The sequence below is a fragment of the Culex pipiens genome, chromosome 3 (assembly GCF_016801865.2).
Source record: "Culex pipiens pallens isolate TS chromosome 3, TS_CPP_V2, whole genome shotgun sequence".
Taxonomy (NCBI): Eukaryota; Metazoa; Arthropoda; class Insecta; order Diptera; family Culicidae; genus Culex; species Culex pipiens.
Window position 1 is genome coordinate 156,576,180 of NC_068939.1, and position 21,039 is coordinate 156,597,218.

Below are 21,039 nucleotides of genomic sequence, written 5' to 3' on the forward strand. Positions count from 1 at the left end.
GGCGTTCGATGCACTGGGAAGGCAAAGCAGAAATTTATGGTTTTGATTTTCTTTAAATTCTAGCAAATTTTTATATAAAATATCGATTGTTTTGATGTTAACAGCTTATTTGAGAGCTGAGCAGTTCTCTACGGAATCGGTCTTTTTTCTTTAATTTTAATTTTTGTATTTTTTAATCCGGCTGAAACTTTTTTGGTGCCTTCGGTATGCCCAAAGAAGCCATTTTGCATCATTAGTTTGTCCATATAATTTTCCATACAAATTTGGCAGCTGTTCATACAAAAATGATATGTGAAAATTCAAAAATCTGTATCTTTTGAAGGAATTTTTTGATCGAGTTGGTGTCTTCGGCAAAGTTGTAGGTATGGATATGGACTACACGGTAAAAAAATTTTTGGTGATTTTTTATTTAACTTTTTGTCACTAAAACTTGATTTGCAAAAAAACACTATTTTTAATTTTTTTTATTTTTTGATATGTTTTAGAGGACATAAAATGCCAACTTTTCAGAAATTTCCAGAATGGGCAAAAAATCTTTGACCGAGTTATGATTTTTTGAATCAATACTGATTTTTTCAAAAAATCGAAATATCGGTCGCAAAAATTTTTCAACTTCATTTTTCGATGTAAAATCGAATTTGCAATCAAAAAGTACTTTAGTGAATTTTTGATAAAGTGCACCGTTTTCAAGTTTTAGCCATTTTTAGGTAACTTTTTTGAAAATTGTCGCAGTTTTTCATTTTTTATAATAAGTGCCCATGTTTGCCCACCTTTGAAAAAAATATTTTTGAAAAGCTGAGAAAATTCTCTATATTTTGCTTTATTGAACTTTGTTGATGCGACCCATAGTTGCTGAGATATTGCTATGCAAAGGCTAAAAAACAGGAAAATTGATGTTTTCTAAGTCTTACCCAAACAACCCAACATTTTCTTAAGTCGATATCTCAGCAACTATAGGTCCGATTTACAATGTTAAAACATGAAACATTCGTGAAATTTTCCGATCTTTTCGGAAAAAATATTTTCAAAAATTTAAAATCAAGACTAACATTTCAAATGGGCGTAATATTGAATGTTTGGCCCGTTTAAAATGTTAGTATTGATTTTAAATTTTGGAAAATATTTTTTTCGAAAAGATCGGAAAATTTCACGAATGTTTCATGTTTTAACATTGTAAATCGGACCTATAGTTGCTGAGATATCGACATTAGAAAATGGTGGGTTGTTTGGGTGAGACTTAGAAAACGTCAATTTTCCTGTTTTTTAGCCTTTGCATAGCAATATCTCAGCAACTATGGGTCGCATCAACAAAGTTCAATAAAGCAAAATACAGCAATTCCCCACGAAAACAGCATGATTCGAAAAAAAAGTTCTCCGATCGGGCTCAAAATTTTTCTGGTGGATCCTTGGCCGAAATAATTAGACCCGTATTTTTTTGTTTGGCCATTAGGGTGACCTACGCCGTGTTAGGGTGGTCCGAAAAATGGCAATTTTCGTCGATTTTCGCAAAAACCACTTTTTTCAAAAAATCATATCTCCGTGCCATTTCATCCGATTTTAGCTGTCCTAGACGCAAAAGAAAGGTGATTAGTTTGGCTATTTGGGAAAAATAGTAAGAAGTTTCGAAAATAGCTTAACATTTGAAAAGGTCATATGAAAACTTAAAATGCTGTTTTGAAGGTCTCGGGACCAAAGAGCCTATGTCTGAAAATATTTTTATCGGATTCCTCGGAAAATTTCACATAACATATCAAAAAATGGTGAAGTTATGTTTTCGATACTCTGAGATACGATTTTTTGAAAATAAAAACTGGGTTTTTCGACGCGCCACGCGCAAAAAATGGAAAATGACGAAAACGGGAAAAAATCGACTTTTTTCACTAAAACTGCGATAACTTTAAAATTTCAGCGATGACCTATACATGTTAGGGTACTAAAATTTTCGTAATTAAAAGACGCAACTTTTGGTACCATAACATCTATAGGTCATCGCTAAAATTTTAAAGTTATCGCAGTTTTAGTGAAAAAAGTCGATTTTTCCCCGTTTTCGTCATTTTCCAATTTTTGCGCGTGGCGCGTCGAAAAACACAGTTTTTATTTTAAAAAAATCGTATCTCAGAGTATCGAAAACATAACTTCACCATTTTTTGATATGTTATGTGAAATTTTCCGAGGAATCCGATAAAAATATTTTCAGACATAGGCTCTTTGGTCCCGAGACCTTCAAAACAGCATTTTAAGTTTTCATATGACCTTTTCAAATGTTAAGCTAGATTTTCGAAACTTCTTACTATTTTTCCCAAGTAGCCAAACTAATCACCTTTCTTTTGCGTATAGGACAGCTAAAATCGGATGAAATGGCGCGGAGATATGATTTTTTGAAAAAAGTGGTTTTTGCGAAAATCGACGAAAATGGCCATTTTTTAGACCACCCTAACACGGCGTAGGTCACCCTAATGGTCAAACAAAAAAAATACGGGTCTAATTATTTCGGCCAGGGAACCCCCAGAAAAATTTTGAGCCCGATCCGAGCACTTTTGTTTTTTTCCATGCTGTTTTCGTGGGGAATTGCTGAATATAGAGAATTTTCTCAGCTTTTCAAAAATATTTTTTTCAAAGGTGGGCAAACATGGGCACTTATTTAAAAAAATGAAAAACTGCGACTATTTTCAAAAAAGTTACCTAAAAATGGCTATAACTTGAAAACGGTGCACTTTATCAAAATTTCACTGAAGTACTTTTTGATTGCAAATTCGATTTTACATCGAAAAATGAAGTTGAAAAATTTTTGCGACCGATATTTCGATTTTTTGAAAAAATCAGTATTGATTCAAAAAATCATAACTCGGTCAAAGATTTTTTGCCCATTCTGGAAATTTCTGAAAAGTTGGCATTTTATGTCCTCTAAAACATATAAAAAAATAAAAAAAATTTAAAAAAGTGTTTTTTTGCAAATGAATTTTTATTGACAAAAAGTTGAATAAAAAATCACCAAAATTTTTTTTACCGTGTATCATTTTTTTTCAGTGTAGTCCATATCCATACCTACAACTTTGTCGAAGACACCAACTCGATCAAAAAATTCCTTCAAAAGATACAGATTTTTGAATTTTTACATATCATTTTTGTATGGACAGCTGCCAAATTTGTATGGAAAATTATATGGACAAACTAATGATGCAAAATGGCTTCTTTGGGCATACCGAAGGCACCAAAAAAGTTTCAGCCGGATTAAAAAATACAAAAAAAATCGAATGACCGAAAACTCAGAGAATTGCTCAGCTAAAGAATGCCATTCACTAACATTTTCGTCTAAATTTGTGCGATTCATAAGCAAAATCGAGTGTCCGGAATTCGAAGCAAAAGTGTCCGGATTTTGAATCAGCTTTTATCAGTGTCCGGGATTCGAAGCACAACAAGTCATTTTAATTTTAAAATTCAGATGAAAAATTATTAGAAAAGACATATTTTGCACGTATTCTCTTAAAACTGATTGTTTATACTACATCCTGATGATATTTCTACATTTCCAACTTGTTACATGATTTTTTTTGACAGCTATAACAAAAATGATATGCTACTAAGTGTCCGGATTTCGAATCATGACGTTAATTGCTTAAAACAAATTGATATTTATGGGACTGGTATATTTTAACCCTCTACAACCCAACCCCGCCTTTAGACGGGCTTTGTTTTAAAAATCGCCAAAAAACCATTTTTCAACCAATTTTTGATCTTTAAAAAGCATTGGAAAGAAGAACTCTTAAAATTTTAGAAAGGTATGGGTTGGAAGTTTTACTTGTTTAATGTGACTACGTCAATGTTTTTAAAAATGTATTTATTTTTAGGGGTCAATTCTGGCTGTGTTTTTTACTAACATTTCCTACACAGCAAAAAATCCGATGGTAAAATCGCATGCAAAAGCATGCACATCACCTTCGTCAAAATAAACACTTAATATTATACACTGCATGTACATTTTTTGCAAACACAAAAAAAAAGTTGCAACCGACGGGATTCAAAACCAGCACCAACAGTAAGGACTGGCGCCTTAGCCCACTCGGCCATCAGACCGATGAAAAGCTGTAAGGATAAACGCATATATCTAGAGTTTTTTTTATTAGGTCTTATAAACATATGAAAGACAATAGTTTATTGGTCCTTTTCAAAAAAAAACTCTGGATATGAGCTTGACATTTCGGTCAAGTAGGTTTCTCATACTGATGGGCTACATATTTCAGGGTGTAAAATCACATAAAATTGCTTCTATCTAAAAACTCGGCAAAAATCAATTTTTCAACCAATTTTCGATTTTAAAAAAGTATTGGAAAGAAGAAGACTATGCCTCAATGCATTTTCAAACAATTTAAATGATAATGGTTTTATTCTAGAGTAAAAAATGTGAAAAACATGTTAAAAAAATAAAGAGTGGCTGTAAAAACATAAAAAAAAACTAAATAGACAAAAGGTAATGATAGGAGGTGGTAGTTTATGCCACGTACTATCTGAAACAAACAAACGAAACAAGATAAATGCAAATATAAAAACCAATAATGAAACAAAAAAAAACATTATAAAACATAAAAAAACATAATGTTTTTGGTAGAACAAAAATTGCTCAAAATGACCTCCTAAACATGGGGAAAATAAAAAGCCCCAAAAAAAAAAATTTGGGCAGTAGAGGGTTAAAGTGAAAATTACCTCAATTTGATTCGAACAATTTGAAAACAAAAAAAAAACATATCCTCATAATATCGCACCCAAAAGTACCACAAAACGCTCATGGAATGTTTAGTCATGCTTCTATTAGCGTGATTCATTTTATAAAAAGTTCCTCGGATCGATGTTTACATCATTTTTTCCGAAATTTTAGTTTGTCAATCAAATTAGGCTTCTTTTTGGGTACAAATATGGCCCTGAAGAAATATTCAGCCAAATCGGTGCAGATTTGTCGATTTTGTAGAAAAAACAAATTTGGTTAAAATGATAATATTTACAATACAAAATGTATTGAAATCAGTTAACAAAGGTTTATTTATTTATTGAAAAATATGCTGTTTTTTGTAGTTATTTTTTATGTCTCTAGTTTTTTGAAAAAAAAAAAATGTACCTGCTGCTTTTGGCTTATATTTACAAAACAAAATCAAGCTCCAAGCCAAACCATTTTTTTTTAAACTTGAGGATAACAAATGCTTAAAATGTGATAGAATTTATTCTTCTTTCAAAAGTTTTCAAACATGTATTAGTTGAATCAAAGTGGAAAAAAAATCTCTAGAAATTGAGAGGCAATTAATTTTATTTATTTTTTTGTTATGATTTCATTGAAAATGAAAATATATTCATCTGAAAACAAATCATATTGCATTTTCATGCATACTTTTGGCATTTTTTATTTATTTGGGCTCATAATCAATTACCTTAATTTTTTTTTAAATTCTGGTGTACATGAAATAACCTGCCTTAATAAAAAGAACAGACAGATCACTTTTTTCAGAATTAGAAAAAATAAAAGCAAATTCAGTTCAATCAGATTATTCGAAATTTCGATCACCCAAAGTTCTGTTATCCGAAGGTTTGTTAAGAACTTCATATAATCAAATCATGAACATAGATTGTTAAACATTGCGTTTATTTATGGAAATTATGCTTGAAATTGTAGTTTTAGGAAAAGGAAGCATTCTAGGAAATGGTTTTCTGGTGAACATTACATGACCAAATTTCATAATTTCACTGCAAAAAAAGCCAATGAACAGAAACAAACACTTTTACAGGAAGCGTTTCTAACGGAAATTCAAGTCCCAGTAATTTTGATTTTCACTTACATATCTTTTTTCTGATTCTAAAATATTCAGTCTGCGATCAGCATAGCAGCGAGTCAGACGTGCGTCCCTCCAATACTAAATAAGTGCTAAAAAGTGCAAAAAATGCCTCACGGCAAGAAAAAGAGGCGGTCCTCACCAGCAGGATCGGCAGATTTGAAGAAGCTAAAGAATGCCGAAGCGCTACCTGCAAAGCCAGGCAGTTTGAGCAAGGACGCTCAAAATTCGTCTGGAAACCAGTTCGCTACCCTCCCTGTGGACGTGAGCGAGAAAGAAGAAGTTGAACGGCGGGAAAAGTTGCCACCCATTTTTGTGAAAACATCGTCATCGGATTCGGTGCGAAAGTGGCTGACCGAGTTTATCAAATCTGGTGCTTTACGAGCTTCCATTCGCTTGTGTGCTGATGGACTCAAAATTCTGCTACCTAAAAGAAAGGATTACAACTACGTTCGGGATTTCCTGAACAACACAAAGATTGAATACTACAGCCATGACGATCCAGGTAAACGCCCCATGAAGCAGGTCCTCCGAGGCCTGTACGACATGGATGTGAGTGTGCTGAAAGAAGAGCTCAAAACTCTTAAGTTGAACGTGATCGAAGTCTTCAAGATGACGAGACACAACAAGGACATCAAGTATCGTGATCAACTGTACCTGGTTCATCTCGAGAAAGGATCGACAACGCCGTCTGAGCTGAAAGCAGTTCGGGCAATTTTCAACATCATCGTGACTTGGGAACGTTATCGTCCAGTGCACCGTGACGTGACACAATGTTCGAACTGTTTGCAGTTTGGACATGGTGAAAGGAACTGTTTCATCAAGAGTCGTTGTGCAACCTGCGGAGGTGAGCACAAAACTCAAGCTTGCGAAACAATCAACGAGAACATCGAAGCGAAATGCTTCAATTGCGGCGGCGACCATTCTACCAAGAATCGAAGCTGCCCAAAACGAGCTGAGTTTGTAAAAATTCGGCAGCAAGCGACGACGAGGCACCAACCAAATCGTCGCAAAACAACACCAGCATACACGGACGTGGATTTTCCTGCTTTGGCGTCACCAGGAGCAGGATCTGTTCGAGTGGTTCCAAATCTGCAGCCGTTGCCGTTGAATCAGCGGCAAAGAGTTGCAGAGAATACAACACCTCCAGGCTTCAGTCAGCAACCGAGGGAAAACCAATCAGCATCAACGGGTGAAGGCAGTAGTGACCTGTTTTCACCACAAGAACTTCTGAACATTATCATCGAGATGACAACAACACTGCGTGGTTGCAAAACTCGCCAGGAACAAGTAAGAACGCTTGGAGCATTTATCTTAAAATACAGTTCGTAGTTTACTCGTTCTAATGATTTTGAATATTTCAATGAATTTACTATTCTTATTTTTAAGTTTTAAGTTAGGATTAGTCGTTAAAGTGATTTTTTCCTTTTTCACCCAAATGTATTCGATTCAATGCAATAATGTAAAACAATTTGAAGTAAATAAAATAATTGTGATCAGTTAATAATAAAACGAAAAATACAATAAAGATGAAGAGCATTTAGCCATACCACTTAGAATGTAAATGAAATGTAAATATTATAAGAAAGTTCAATAAAGACATATTTAATTTCAAAAAATAATGATTCTAAAATATTATTTTTAAAATATAAATAACAAAATTATAGGGTTAAATCTAATTATTACCTTTTTTGCGTATTTTTAAGCTAGAATTTTGTTTTTCTTTATGGGATGTTATAACATTATAAAACATTAGATGAACTACACAGAAAAAAAATCATGGTTATATTACATCTGAAAAGGAGTACATCTTTTATGTCAGAAAAAATCTGTAATTTTACCACTATTCTGGTGTAATGCCGCATTTTCAGTCTAAATTGAGGTAAAGTTACATCATAAAAGAGGTAATATTCAATCTTCCAAAATTAAACCTTCCAAATTTACACTTTTTTATTTGCTGTGTAAAAAAATAGAAAAAAGATCTTTTTTTTAATCAAGAAAAGTGCTACAACAGAAATTATTTTGATTTCTTCTAAGTTTCTTTTGTTCATGCTGTGAAGATACCGTATAATGATCGGGACAACTACGTCATCCTTCTAGTCAAAACCCGATAAGCATTCTTGTTCTTTACGTCACACGCCTTGTCGCCAGTTCGTCGTTGTACGCGGCTTTCAAACTGACAGATCAGATTTATGAATCAAGCGTTTGCCCTGTTTGACGTCAATGCTCTTTAGTAGCACAGGTTAGAACAGCATATGTTTTTGGTTTTTGGAAATCGACAATTATATTTTGAAAGGAAAAATCTATTTTCATTGAAGAAAAAGTGTTGGTAACCTACGCTTTTTGTTATTCAAGTTTATGAAAATTTATAATTTCTTCTTAAACAATTACTTTGAGCATTTCTTAGAAGTGTCACAAACACCTCCGCAATGAGTCTGCTGCACTACATACTGTGCTGTCATTCGGAACCGCCGTGAATTGGTTGTTCATCATCGTAATTGACTCGATTGCCTTCGTCAGCGGCGTCGTCGACGGCGTCGTTTTTTTTTCTCTAACGGAATGCCCTCGTAAGTGCCCTCAAGTACGCTGTTTTCCAAGTGGCTCGAGTTTGCCCCACAACTGTCGTGAGTCCACCGTATTCAATTCATATTCATTCATACAGTTCGTTCTATTCATTTGAGATTAACATGGAGCGCCGACTGTTGATGGGGTCAAAGAGGCTAGTTGCATGAGTTTTAGAGTACGTCACTTAAATTTTATCAATTCAGTGTCACTTGTTAAGAATTGCTAGAAAATGGTTTTTGGTGTTCTGTTCAACTTATCCAATTCTTCTGCCAAGTCGCGTGATCTATTTCTCAATCTATACACCTTACCTTAATCTAAATCTACTGCAACGTTGCCCCTGCCATACAAAGTATCGCTAGTTGACCTATTTCCTTCCTTCTTCATCCGGATCATCGTCGGCAGTACGTGCCCCCGGCTCTATGCATTCATAATTTTGGAATTTGCGTTCTCCACGCTTGTTATTGTTGAGTTGCCTGTACTAAATCTCCAAAGCTAGCACGTCGTCATCGACCTGCATTCAAACCCTTCTCTCTCTCTCAAAAGTTCAATTGCCTGCCAATCTGGGAGTTATGCTCTGCACCTCATTACGGGAATTGAAGAGAAGTCACGAGGGCCGGACTCAACACTCAACGAACGCAACTTGAGAACTCGAGCGAGAGAGTACACACCAACTAGGAGGTGTAGGTACCTGGAGGGGGAATAAAGCACTGCAGAAGCTGCACAAACCAAACTAAACCCACCAGGAATGCCGGATTCCGGAAGTGTGGGGTGCTGCTGCAATCATAGCTAAGAGCTCGGTGCACTCAAAGGAATGAAAGTATAGTTCGTTCTTTTGTGTTCTGCGAAAATTTTCCTTCCCCCAGTGGATGACAGCGGGGTTTGGGATTTGGGAAAATGGATAAAAAGAAAAATCAATAAAGCCAATAGCCGAGGTAGTAAAAAAGTGCACGAAATGCAGCGAAACCACTCTGCGCCAAGTTTTGAGTGGTATATAGTCGAGTCGTATCAGCCGCCAGAGACGACGTATACTTTCGGAACTCTCGGTTTGGTGTGGAGGTTGATTTGATGGATGTTGTGCAACAGTTGAGTTAATAAAAAAGCATTTCATTTCTAGCGTGTTCGACATTTCGTGCAGTCAGTGCCGGGAGTAGAGCTGGGCTGGAAATGTACCAGTAGTCCGTGTTACCCCTTCCGGAATTAAAAAAGTTTAAAAAAGAGTAATATTTGCTAGTGAATTTATTTTGGCAGTTGCAATATTTTTGAGCTGATTGAATCTATTAAAATATATATCATTCTCTTTACTGTATCTCAACTGGCAAATGGACTTTCCCCATTTTATTAAATAAATCTAAAGTTTGGTTGTTTTAGGTTTCTCTGCTTATCCCAGTGTTCAACGCCGTCATTTACGGATTATTAAATTGTTTAATAAAAGAATAATGAGAATTCTTTATTTTTTTTGCAAATCGCCTTTGACTTGTTTTTTTTTTTTATTTAGATGAAACCTTGACCATCATTAGTCTTCGTACAACTTTGAGGGCTGGTCATACAAAATGGGAATGTGAATGTTCGAAAATATGTATTTTAAGAAGGGATTTTCTGATCTGTTTGTTGTCTTCTGCAAAGTTGTAGGATATGATTATAACCTGTTATGCCTTTTTGAAAAAAAATAATAGTTACAAGGAAAAAAAAGTTCCTCGAATTTTTTGTTTGAATTCCCAAAATATTAAGTTATTATTTTTGGAATAATTTGGTATGTTTTAGGGGACTAAAAAGGCATCTTTTATGCTAGAGGTTAGGATCTGGGTGATGAATAGAGAGAATGCGTAATGTAATTTTCGAATAATCTAACATTGTTAACATCTACAAATAAGGAGGCTGTTCAAGTACAAGCGTGACTTTTTTCTTACTGGTAAATGAGCTGTTTTATAATCAGTGGTGTGTGCTTTATTTTGTCTTGTTTTTTACATTTTTTGTTAGAAAATTGTGTGTGTTTTCAAGTTTCAATCGGTTAGGAGAGGTTTTTCATCTTTACGGGTGACGAAGAACTGCGGCGAGAGTGTCATTCTGCGATGTCGCAGCTAAATTCCCTGGCTGATTTTGGAATCCTGCAGCTCTTCCTGGTCCAGCGAAAAACATCGCTAATTCTAGCGAAGCTGATCCAACAAACAGAGAAGATTTTCACTAAACCAGTAGGTTTTCAAACATAATCAAACAATTAAGACAGCTTCTGAATGGACCGCATCGACTCCATAAACAACTTAAATTCATAATGATAAAAATGACGATCTCACCTTCAACTTACTTAAGATTTCTTGATTTCAACTCCAGGTCCTCAAAAGCCACAAATTTTTCATAATTGCAAAAAAAACATTTTTTAATGATCAAATAACATTAGTCTCTACTTTTGGCGAACAATAAATTGGTTCCAATTTGACGGTTATAAATTGAGGCAGTTTTGCGATACGCTATTCAGCACCCAGGTTAGGATGGTACAAAATCTGATACCAGGAATATGAATTTTTGAAAAATTGATATTTTTGGAAAATATCAAAAATATTGTCAAACTAAATTTCAAAAACAAATCAGGTTTGCAGTCGAAATTGACTTAACACATGTTTTGCTAAAAATGCACCATTCTCAAGTTGTTCAGGTTTTTTGCAATTTAAAAATATTTCAAGTAAGAAAAGGCTTTCTGCAAAAAATATTTTTCGAGGGCTGAGAAAATTACCTGGGTATCGAGATACCTCCTTTAAATTTTGTGGAAAATTTGTATTTCTCAGTCTCTTATAACGTAGCCCTCATTTTTCAACTCGCGATATCTCGGAGCTATTGAAACTTTGGATCTATTGAAATTTTTGTGAAATTTTTAGCTCTTTTTTAGTGAAAATAATGATGTGCGTATAGCTACAAAAACTGCACACATTAAACTTTATATAAATTTTCAAAAAATCAAGAATGGTTCCAAAATTTCTAAAAAAAAATGCAAATTTTACATCGAAAACCGAAGTTGAAAATTTTTTGCGACCAATATTTCGATTTTCTAATCAGTATTGATTCAAAAATATATACAGTCATCCCTCATATTCGGAACAATTTACAGATCGGCCAATGTTCAAAAAATCATAGCAAATCAGTAATTGAACTTAATGATTCGCTTTTAGGGGGAAAGGGGGTAATATGCACCCCCGGGGCAAAATGCACCCCCTGCTTTTCTCGGTATTTGGAAGAATTTTCCGGGGAAAAATCATAGAAATTGGAAGCTTAACATTGCTAAACCATGCTGAAAAAATTTGAGCATCGCAGTATTAAAACAGCTCAAGTTATTTGCAAAACTTTAAAATGTTGTGTTTTCATCTAATTTTCTTTGCACTTTCATTATGATTTTTGGACAATATAAAAAGCATTTATTGATATTGTAAGTGTTGAGGTAAATAGTTTTTGCCATAATCTTCATTATTCTGTAGATAGATGAGTCCAAAAACATCAAAAAATGCATTTTTAAGTAAATTTTCTGCAAAAAGCCTGGTCGGGGCAAAATGCACCGCTGTGAAGCTCCTTAGTAAAAACAGCGGTGTCAGCTAGTGGTGACTAGTGAAAACTGATTTTACCCGGTGCATTTTGCCCCATGTTGTGGTGCATTTTGCCCCGTTGTTGTAGTGCATTTTGCCCCAATGTTACGGTGCATATTGCCCCGCATGGTTGTTTGAAATGAATCAAAAATGTTTTTAGAAATTTGATATTTTCGAACAATTTTGAGGTTTTTTAAGACTTTTTTCACATGGATGACGAAGAATAATAGTTGTTTTAGAACATCGAACAAAATTCTTCCACAGTAATGCTGTAATGGTTGAGAAATCACAGTTTTCCCTTAGGGGGTGCATATTACACCCTCTCCCCCTACCGTCATTTGAAAGCTTTTCATGCGATCTTTCGAATGCTGTATCGAACAACTACAAATTTTTACTTTTATATCGAGCTTTTGAAGAAAAACTTTGAACCTTGAAATCCACAAATTCGGAACACTGTTTTCTTACGGATGTAATAACAAACTTTGGATCTCTCCAGGAGTACATATTTGTAACAAAATAATGACTTCACACACTGCAACCAGTGAAACTCAAGCTTAGTGATGTTTTATCCATGGTCTGATAACTTTTTTTGTGAAAATATCAGTTAAATTCAGGTGTTCCACAATTGTGGGAGGCACAATAACATCCCACAATAATGGAACAGGCACCTTGGAGGCAGTGTTTTGCTGCTCAAGGTAAAATAGATTTGAAATGAAGTTTTTTGTTCAAAAAGTATTACTTTTACTAGTGAAATAGCAAGAAAATGTCCAAATAAAGGTCCAAAAAATAGTAGGGTCGAGAGAAAAGCTGCACTTGCCATGCTATTGACAAATTATCACAAAAGTGTTCCGAATTTGTGGGTGTTCCGAATATGTGGGATGACTGATGACTCGGTCAAAGATTTTTTGCCCGCTCTAAAAATTTCTGAAAAGTTTGCATTTGATGTCCCCTAAAACATATCAGAAAGTAAAAATAAATTAAAAAAGTTTTTTTTTGCAAATCAAATCAAGTTTCAGTGTAGTCCTTATCCAAACCTACAACTTTGCCCAAGACAACGAATCGATCAAGAAATTCCTTTGGAAGATACAGATTTTTGAATTTTCGTATGTCATTTTTGTGTGGTTAGCTGCTAAATTTTGTATGGAAAATTTAATGGACAAATGGCTTCTCTGGGCATACCAAAGGCACCAAAAAAGTTTCAGCCGGATTAAAAATTACAAAAAAAATCTAATGACCGAAATCTCGGAGATTCTGCCGTTCTACGCATAATTGTCCCATGTCATTTTTGGTCGATCCTGACTTTTTGCCATTTTTAGGTTTAGTTTGACGTTTACTTTTCGAAAAACTCATAAAATATAGTACTTTGTTCGGAAACACATTGAAAACAACACCAAGTTGTCCCAGCGTTGTACTTCTACGCATAATTGTCCCACCAAGTATTTTCTTTCACGAAATAATCAGTTTTACGAAGTATTGTGTCTTGTTTACCTGTTGTGTAGCAAGAGGATTACAAATAAGAGTGATAAACTGCTAACTGGGATGATCAGGGACTTATGGGGTAAATAACATCATGATTCGAATTCCCGGACGCTTCGAAACCCGGACACTTCATCTTGTTTTAACAATTATTTGGATATAAGTTCGCATTATGAATGTCAAAACTGTGTTATTTGATGAATTCCAACATCAACTTTTATTTAAAGTTTGTTTGAACGCTGTAGTTAATGCCAAAACAATTAAATACAGTAAAATTATAAGTTTACCAAAAATGCGAAACATTTCACTTGAAATATTTCATAGGCGTTCGAAGCACCGGGAAGGCAAAGCAGAAATTTATGGTTTCGATTTTCTTAAATTCTAGCAAATTTTTATATAAACTATCGATTGTTTTGATGTTAACAGCTTATTTGAGACCTAAAGAATGCCTTCCACTAACATTTCAGTCCAAATTTGTGCGATTCATAAGTAAAATCGAGTGTCCGGAATTCGAAGCAAAAGTGTCCGGATTTCGAATCAGCTTTTATCAGTGTCCGAGATTCGAAGCACAACGAGGCATTTTAATTTTCAAATTCTGATGAAAAATTGTTAGAAAAGACATATGTTGCATGCATTTTCTTGAAACTGACTGTTTATACTACATCCTGATGATATTTCTACATTTCCAACTTATTACATGATTTTTTGCCAGCTATAACAAAAATGATATGCTACTTAGTGTCCGGATTTCGAATCATGACGTTAGGGACCCACGGGACAATTATGCGTAGATCCACAAAAAACGGTCGAAAAATTTCAATCGTGTTTTTCTCAGTTGCACTTATTTGAACATGGGACATTTATGCGTAGAACGGCAGTGCTCTAGTTTTAAAATATTGCAGCTTTTGTTACGGTATGTCCACGCATCCTTCCTTCCCTATAGATATTGTAAAATGTGATTCGTTCTCAGAATCCTCTCTGCGGTAAACACAACGCAGCACACCGCTTTTAAATTTGTAATACAGACTTTTCAACATGCTTTCGTTTGACTTATATTAAACTTAGGTAGATTTTAAAAATACTTTATTTGAGCTTAAAGATTTTTCCAAACTGAAGTGTTTGTTGAAAATATGACATTTTAAAATTAAATATCAGAGAGGACCTGTTCAAATTCAATTTTACTTTCAGTGATATAAAAGAAACTGAATTAGTTCAATGTGTTTAAAACAATATTTGGTGACTTTTGAAATACCATAATTGTTTTTTTCTGTGAAACATTTGTATAGTTTCGAGCTTTTGCAAAATAAATATTTATTTACGCAAACTTTCAAAAAAACTAGTCAAGGATATTTCTTTTTCAAAAATTGCACCAAATGTCAGGATCGGTAGTTGATTTTTATTCAACAATTTCTGAGTTCTGGTGAAAATCTCAACTTTCAGGTAGATGTATCTTAAATTAGAGAAAGTACTGGGGAAAACCTACAGCGTCGTAGTAGAACCCAATAATTGGATTTAACCAGGGCGCCACAACAACCACGGTCAAAACCGCCAACTTACATAAGTTGTAGTTCTTTTGTCCGGAACACGTGTTGTGCGATTCCTTCCGTAACACAACAATAAATTCAAATTCTCTGAAACGAGGCTTAGTCTGCACGTTCGTCACGTGGCAACGCATTGTGACTTGTAACTTGTAACTAATTTGTGTTTTTTTTTCTCTCCCTTCCAAACCCTTCCAGATTGCCGTCACGATGCAGGGCCGCGCCTTCGGGATGTCCGCCGCCGTGAACCGGGCCGGAGTGTACGACGGGAAGATAGCTGGCCTATACGACCTGGAGGAGACGCTCGGCTCGGGCCACTTTGCGGTGGTCAAGCTGGCCCGGCACGTCTTCACGGGCGAGAAGGTCGCCGTCAAGGTCATCGAGAAGACCAAGCTGGACGAGATTTCGCGCGCTCACCTGTTCCAGGAAGTGCGGTGAGTGAAGAGGACGGTTTGTTGGGTTAGGTCAGTTTGTAATAATCGGTCTTGACTTGCAGATGTATGAAGCTGGTGCAGCATCCGCACGTGGTGCGGCTGTACGAGGTCATCGATACGCAGACGAAGCTATACCTGATACTGGAGCTGGGCGATGGTGGAGATCTGTACGATTACATTATGCGGCACGACAAGGGACTGTCGGAGCACGTCGCGCAGGAGTACTTTCGCCAGATTGTGCGGGCCATTTCGTACTGCCATCAGCTGCATGTAGTGCACAGGTAAGAAGAAGGCGTTCGTCGTTGAGTGAGGACTTTGACCACAACTTATTTTTTTTTATTTCAACAGAGACTTAAAACCAGAGAATGTAGTATTCTTCGAGAAGCTGGGAGTGGTAAAACTGACTGATTTTGGGTTTAGTAACAAATTTTGTCCGGGTCAAAAGCTGGAAACGTCCTGCGGAAGTCTGGCCTATTCAGCGCCGGAAATTCTGCTGGGCGATTCGTACGACGCACCGGCAGTTGGTGAGTTATTCCAGGTCAGACTGTTTTCTTCAAATAACTAAACATATTTTTCAATTACAGACGTTTGGTCACTGGGAGTCATTCTATTCATGCTGGTCTGCGGCCATCCTCCCTTCCAGGAGGCCAACGACTCCGAGACGCTCACGATGATCATGGACTGCAAGTACACGATGCCGGAACACGTTTCGGAAGGTTGTCGGAGGTAACCTTTCCCAACTTCCAAAATTCCAAACAACCAATCAAACCTCAACCTCTTACTCATTTTCAGACTCATCAGCACCATGCTGGTGCGGGAGCCGGAAAACCGCGCCACCCTGCAGCAGATCGCCCAGGATCCGTGGCTGCTCGAGGGCAGCAGCACCGAGGAGATTCCCGAGTATCTGCCGTTGGTCAGCCGGGAGCAGGTGAGCGAGGAGGATCACGCGCTCATCCTGCAGAAGATGGTCAACGGCAAAATCGCTACCAAAGAGGAAATTTTAGAGTAAGCTACCAAGTTCTTTTAACGTGTTGAGACACTTCTTGACCAAACTTTTTTGTTCTCGTGCAGGGCTTTAGATCGTAACGAGTATAACCACATCACGGCGACGTACTTTCTGCTGGCGGAGCGAAAATTGCGCGCCCACCGCCAGGAGGAAGCCCAGAAGCGGAAACCGGAGCTCACGTTGCCGGTGTCCAGTTCGGCGCGGTAAGCATTTAGCTTTTTTCCCCACTTCTTACCGCTGATGCATGTGTCATGTTCATTTGTTCGTTTTTGGGTAGTAGTATTTCATGTTCACACGTTTCTCACGGAGTACTGTGTTTAGGGCACGGGTAGGAAACCAACAAAGCACCACCTTCGCGTAAATTGGTTTGCATGCATGCATGATTTGAAGCTTCTTTTTGTTTTGGGAGGGTGAGAGGAATATTGGCTTACGCCAATTGGATTACTGTAATTTGAGGATTGTATGGTGGAACCACAAAACAAGCAGAAAAAAAACTAGATCCAGCTAGGAAAATGTTTCGTGCCTGTCGAAAGTGTGGCGTAAAAACTAGTTATTTAAAATATGAATTTGGGAAAAATATCGAATCCTTGGTCTAGGATTTGGATTTATCATCATCCAAATTTGTTTGATTTCATTTCACATACAAACACATTATTTTGCAAATTTTATTTTGAAATTTGCTTGTTGATTTCCTAATTATCCATCGAATAATTATTATTAGTTGAAAACCCGATGAGAATACATGATCTTTCCTTACGTGATTTGATGATTAATTTTTTTTCAGGAAAAATTTGTTTCAAAATTAACGGTCTGTAAAATCCAAATTTCTTGTTTTTTTTTTAATTTTATGTTGATTTCAAAATATTTATCATGAAATTAATTCGGAGGAAAACATCTTTTCTTATCAAAAGTTTATAATTGAGCAATTCTCCCAAAATTCACTAAATGGAATTTTTTGTATTTTTTTTTTATTTGACTCAAAAATTTTGACAGCTTTTCCCTCTGACCAAAAATGTAATTTTGTATCGCAGCTGTCTATACAAAAGAGTTACGCAAATATTCAAAAACCTGTATCGTTAGAAAGAATTTCCTGATCGATATAAAACTTTGGAATCAAGACTAACATTTCAAAAGGGCGTAATATTGAATATTTGGTCCTTTTGAAATGGTAGTCTCGATTCTCAAGTATTCAAAATGTTCTTTTTCGAAAAGATCAGAAAATTATGTCACGAGCGGGGTCAAAAGTCCAAAATTTTACGTTACGTAATAAAAGGATACTCCCATCAATTGTATTTGTCTTTGCCGAAGACACCAAATCGTTCAGAAAATTCCTTCAAAAGATACAGATTTTCGAATATATACGTATCATTTTTGTATGGACAAAACTGCGAAATGCTCCCTTTTGTACAAAATTCCTTCGTACAAAAATCATAATCTCAGCTTTTTTTTCAGTGTAGTATCCACCTGATGGCCTTTTAAAATGCTATGGCACTGGTTTTGCCTTCCTCACCTTACTAAGGAAAGGCTATAAAATCACTCGAAAAATAAACTTTTTAGTTAGACCTCCTAGATCCACCTTCATTTGTACATATCGACTCAGAATCACCAGCTGAGCAAATGTCTGTGTGTTTGGCTGTATGTAGACATTAGGATGTAACATAAATGACTTTTTGGCGGGCATTCAGGGGTTTGTTCCGGTGGGCATACTGAGCCCAAATCCCAAATATGAGCTTGATTGGACGAAACAGGAGCTGGCCCTCCGCCCTTCAATTTTAAATGGGATTTAACCCGTAAAAATACTTTTTTTCAAAAATGTTTATTTTTGAGGTACTTTGGCCACCAACGCGTTTACCAAAACATCACTGGCGTGTAGGCCAGATCCTGGAGCACCCTGGAGCTCGGCACAGACCTTCAAAGTTTGGCATTTTTTCGAAAAATCGGCCCCGATCTTATCTTTTGAAAGGAATTTGACTGTAATGGCCTCATTCGATTCGTCTTGGGGTCCCATAAGTCCCTTTTGAAATTTATAAGATTTAGTAAAGCATATCAAAAGTTATGCTTAGAAAACAACTGCATATAAATTTCATAAATTGCAAAAAGGGTGTTTTTTGCTTGAAAACCTGCCATATTATAAATTTTCAGAAAGTTTATGAAAATACCTTTCTTGTGGATTAAGAAAGTTTCCAGATCTGACATACCTATCTAAAATTACAAGCAATTAAAAAATGGTCTGAATTGACATAACCTCAACCAATTTTCCAACAGGTTTTTATTATTTGTTTTTGTTTACTAAAATTCGATAACTCTATAAATGAGAGGAAGGCACCAACCACCTAAAGGTGGATTAAGTAATGTTTTTTTTAAATAACTTTGAAATTTCAAGGATCGATTTAAGGTGGTAGATGGTTTTTTTCACTTTTGGGGCAATGATGGTTCTGAGTTCAGGGTTCAGAAATAGTAAATTGAAATGAAAAAATAATCACTATATCGACGCATCTGTGCTCTCTTGTACTAAGCTTGCTGGGATTCCTATCTAGTTAGCATACGAGAGCACAGAGGCATCGATATGTAAAATGATTCTACAAACAACACAAAGAAACCCATTTTTTGATTGAAACATTCTGAATCAAGATTTGAATGTTTTTTTGAAACAAACATGGCCGCCAAATGGCCGATCGGGAATAATGCCTTTCAGAGCCTTAGTTTCTACAAGTCTCCATACAAATTTGGGGGCTTCCACAGAGAAGTGCTATGAAAACATACGAAAATTTGTCTCTCGATGAGGGATTTTCTGATCAATTTGGTATCTTCGGCAAAATTGTAGGTTATATCCGTAGTAACTTTTCAAAAGGGCAAAACCTTGGATGTAAACAGTCTATCCCAATTGCTGTAGTGATAGTTCTCGTTGAGTAAGAGTGGCCTATTGAAAATTCACTACGGATACATTTTTTAATGTTTTCATGTTAAGGTTGATGTTAACATTCCATAGGTCGCCTTCCCTAAGGTGTCGTGATACTACGTTCTCTTTACTAAGCAGTTGATTCCAGAAGGGAAAAGATCACCAGTTGTGTTGGTCCGAGCCGGGATTTGAAACCCGATCTACCGCTTACGAGGCGGAAGCGTTGCCCACTAGGCTACGTGGCTCGGTCATTAAAAAAAGATACACTCTAAAAAATAAACTTTTTTTTTAAATAACTTTTAATCACAAAAACTCGTTTTTGCCTTCCTCACTTTACTGAGGAAAGGCTTTAAAATCACTCGAAAATTGAACTTCTTAAATACACCTTCACCTTTACGTATACATATCGACTCAGAATCAAATTCTGGGCAAATGTCTGTGGGAATGTGTGTAGACATAGTTTTTTTCCACACGATTATCTCAGAACTGGCTGAACTGATTTTGGCCGGATTAGCCTTATTCGGTCCGTTTTGGGGTCTAGTAAGACCCTATTGAAAAAAAAAATCACTTTAGTGAAGTATTTGAGAAGTTATGCTATGAAACAGATTTTAATAGATACAAAAAAGGGTGACTTTTTGCATAACCTCAAAAGGCCGGGTATTTTTGCTTACGCGCGAGAGGCACGCCAGATGCGGTTGCCACATTATTGCTTCAAATGAGAGCCTGCATGTTTTCTGGAAAAGGTTGTATCCGGCATATTTTTTTTATTCATACACTTTTTTATAAGGTCCTTTTCGGTGCTGGGATCTGGTTTGGACCGAGTCAGCTATAAAAAATAAAAATAAAAATAACTTTATACATGTGAGGAAGGCATCAACCACCTAATGGTGGATTAAGAAACGTTTTTTTGTTATGTTGTGATATGTGTTTGTAGACAAAAAGTGCCAAGGGAGCGTTATTTTACTACGTAACGTAAAATTTGGGATCGTAACCAAAAATTACAAAAAAATCGAAGGGGGTACAATTTGTCAAAATTGAGTTTTTGTAAAAAAATATAAAAAATTTCTTAATATTTTTAGAAGTGTAACTTTGTTGGCACAATTTTGCTACAATTTTGCCGAAGACATCAAATAGATCAGAAGTTAAAATCAGGTTTTTTTGAAATTCTAGAGAACTACTCAATTGGGACCGAAAACTGTTTGTTTCGATCAATCATTTTCACCCACATGTATTGTTACCATTTTCCCATCTTGGTTACTTGAAGAATAGTACGAATAATTTCTTCTTTGCAGGCGCCTTACCATATTGGGAACATAATGCACCAAAAAAAAACCAAATAATCACATCTCCACTTTTAACCAGAGGATTGTCTAAAATATTGCATGCCTTATTAATTAATAGTTTATTGACTTGTTTTGCTTTTTTATGGAAGACGGAGTAGATGTAACAATGTACATAATAATTTCTAGCATAGAATAAATGTTGCCTGCGTGAGAGAACAAACTATCTTGTACGAAAAAAAAACTCCCTTCGAAACCCCGTCATCCAATTTCTCCCTCCCCTTATCCCTAATAGATTACAAAACTTCCGCAAGGACTCCGAGGACGACCCGAAGGAGGACAGTTTGCTGCCACCAAAGTTGGGAATGCTGCTGAGCGTACCGCGGACACCGGGCACTGAAACTGGACAGGTAGTTTTACTATGCTAAATTTGTATAAATCTGTTTCAACAATCTT

The 21,039-nt window shown here is 36.0% G+C and overlaps 1 protein-coding gene across 1 annotated transcript in view; it reads left to right on the forward strand.

Annotated features, from left to right (window-relative positions):
• The window catches only part of LOC120413751 (SNF-related serine/threonine-protein kinase), an 80,710-nt gene that overhangs the window by 49,580 nt on the left and 10,091 nt on the right, over positions 1–21,039 (forward strand). Inside the window, exons 2-8 of the mRNA XM_052710210.1 lie at positions 15,163–15,398; positions 15,461–15,679; positions 15,747–15,922; positions 15,983–16,124; positions 16,191–16,403; positions 16,470–16,607; positions 20,879–20,993. Coding sequence (XP_052566170.1) covers positions 15,175–15,398; positions 15,461–15,679; positions 15,747–15,922; positions 15,983–16,124; positions 16,191–16,403; positions 16,470–16,607; positions 20,879–20,993 — 1,227 coding nt within the window. The 5' untranslated portion in view covers positions 15,163–15,174. The remainder of the gene's footprint in view (positions 1–15,162; positions 15,399–15,460; positions 15,680–15,746; positions 15,923–15,982; positions 16,125–16,190; positions 16,404–16,469; positions 16,608–20,878; positions 20,994–21,039) is intronic.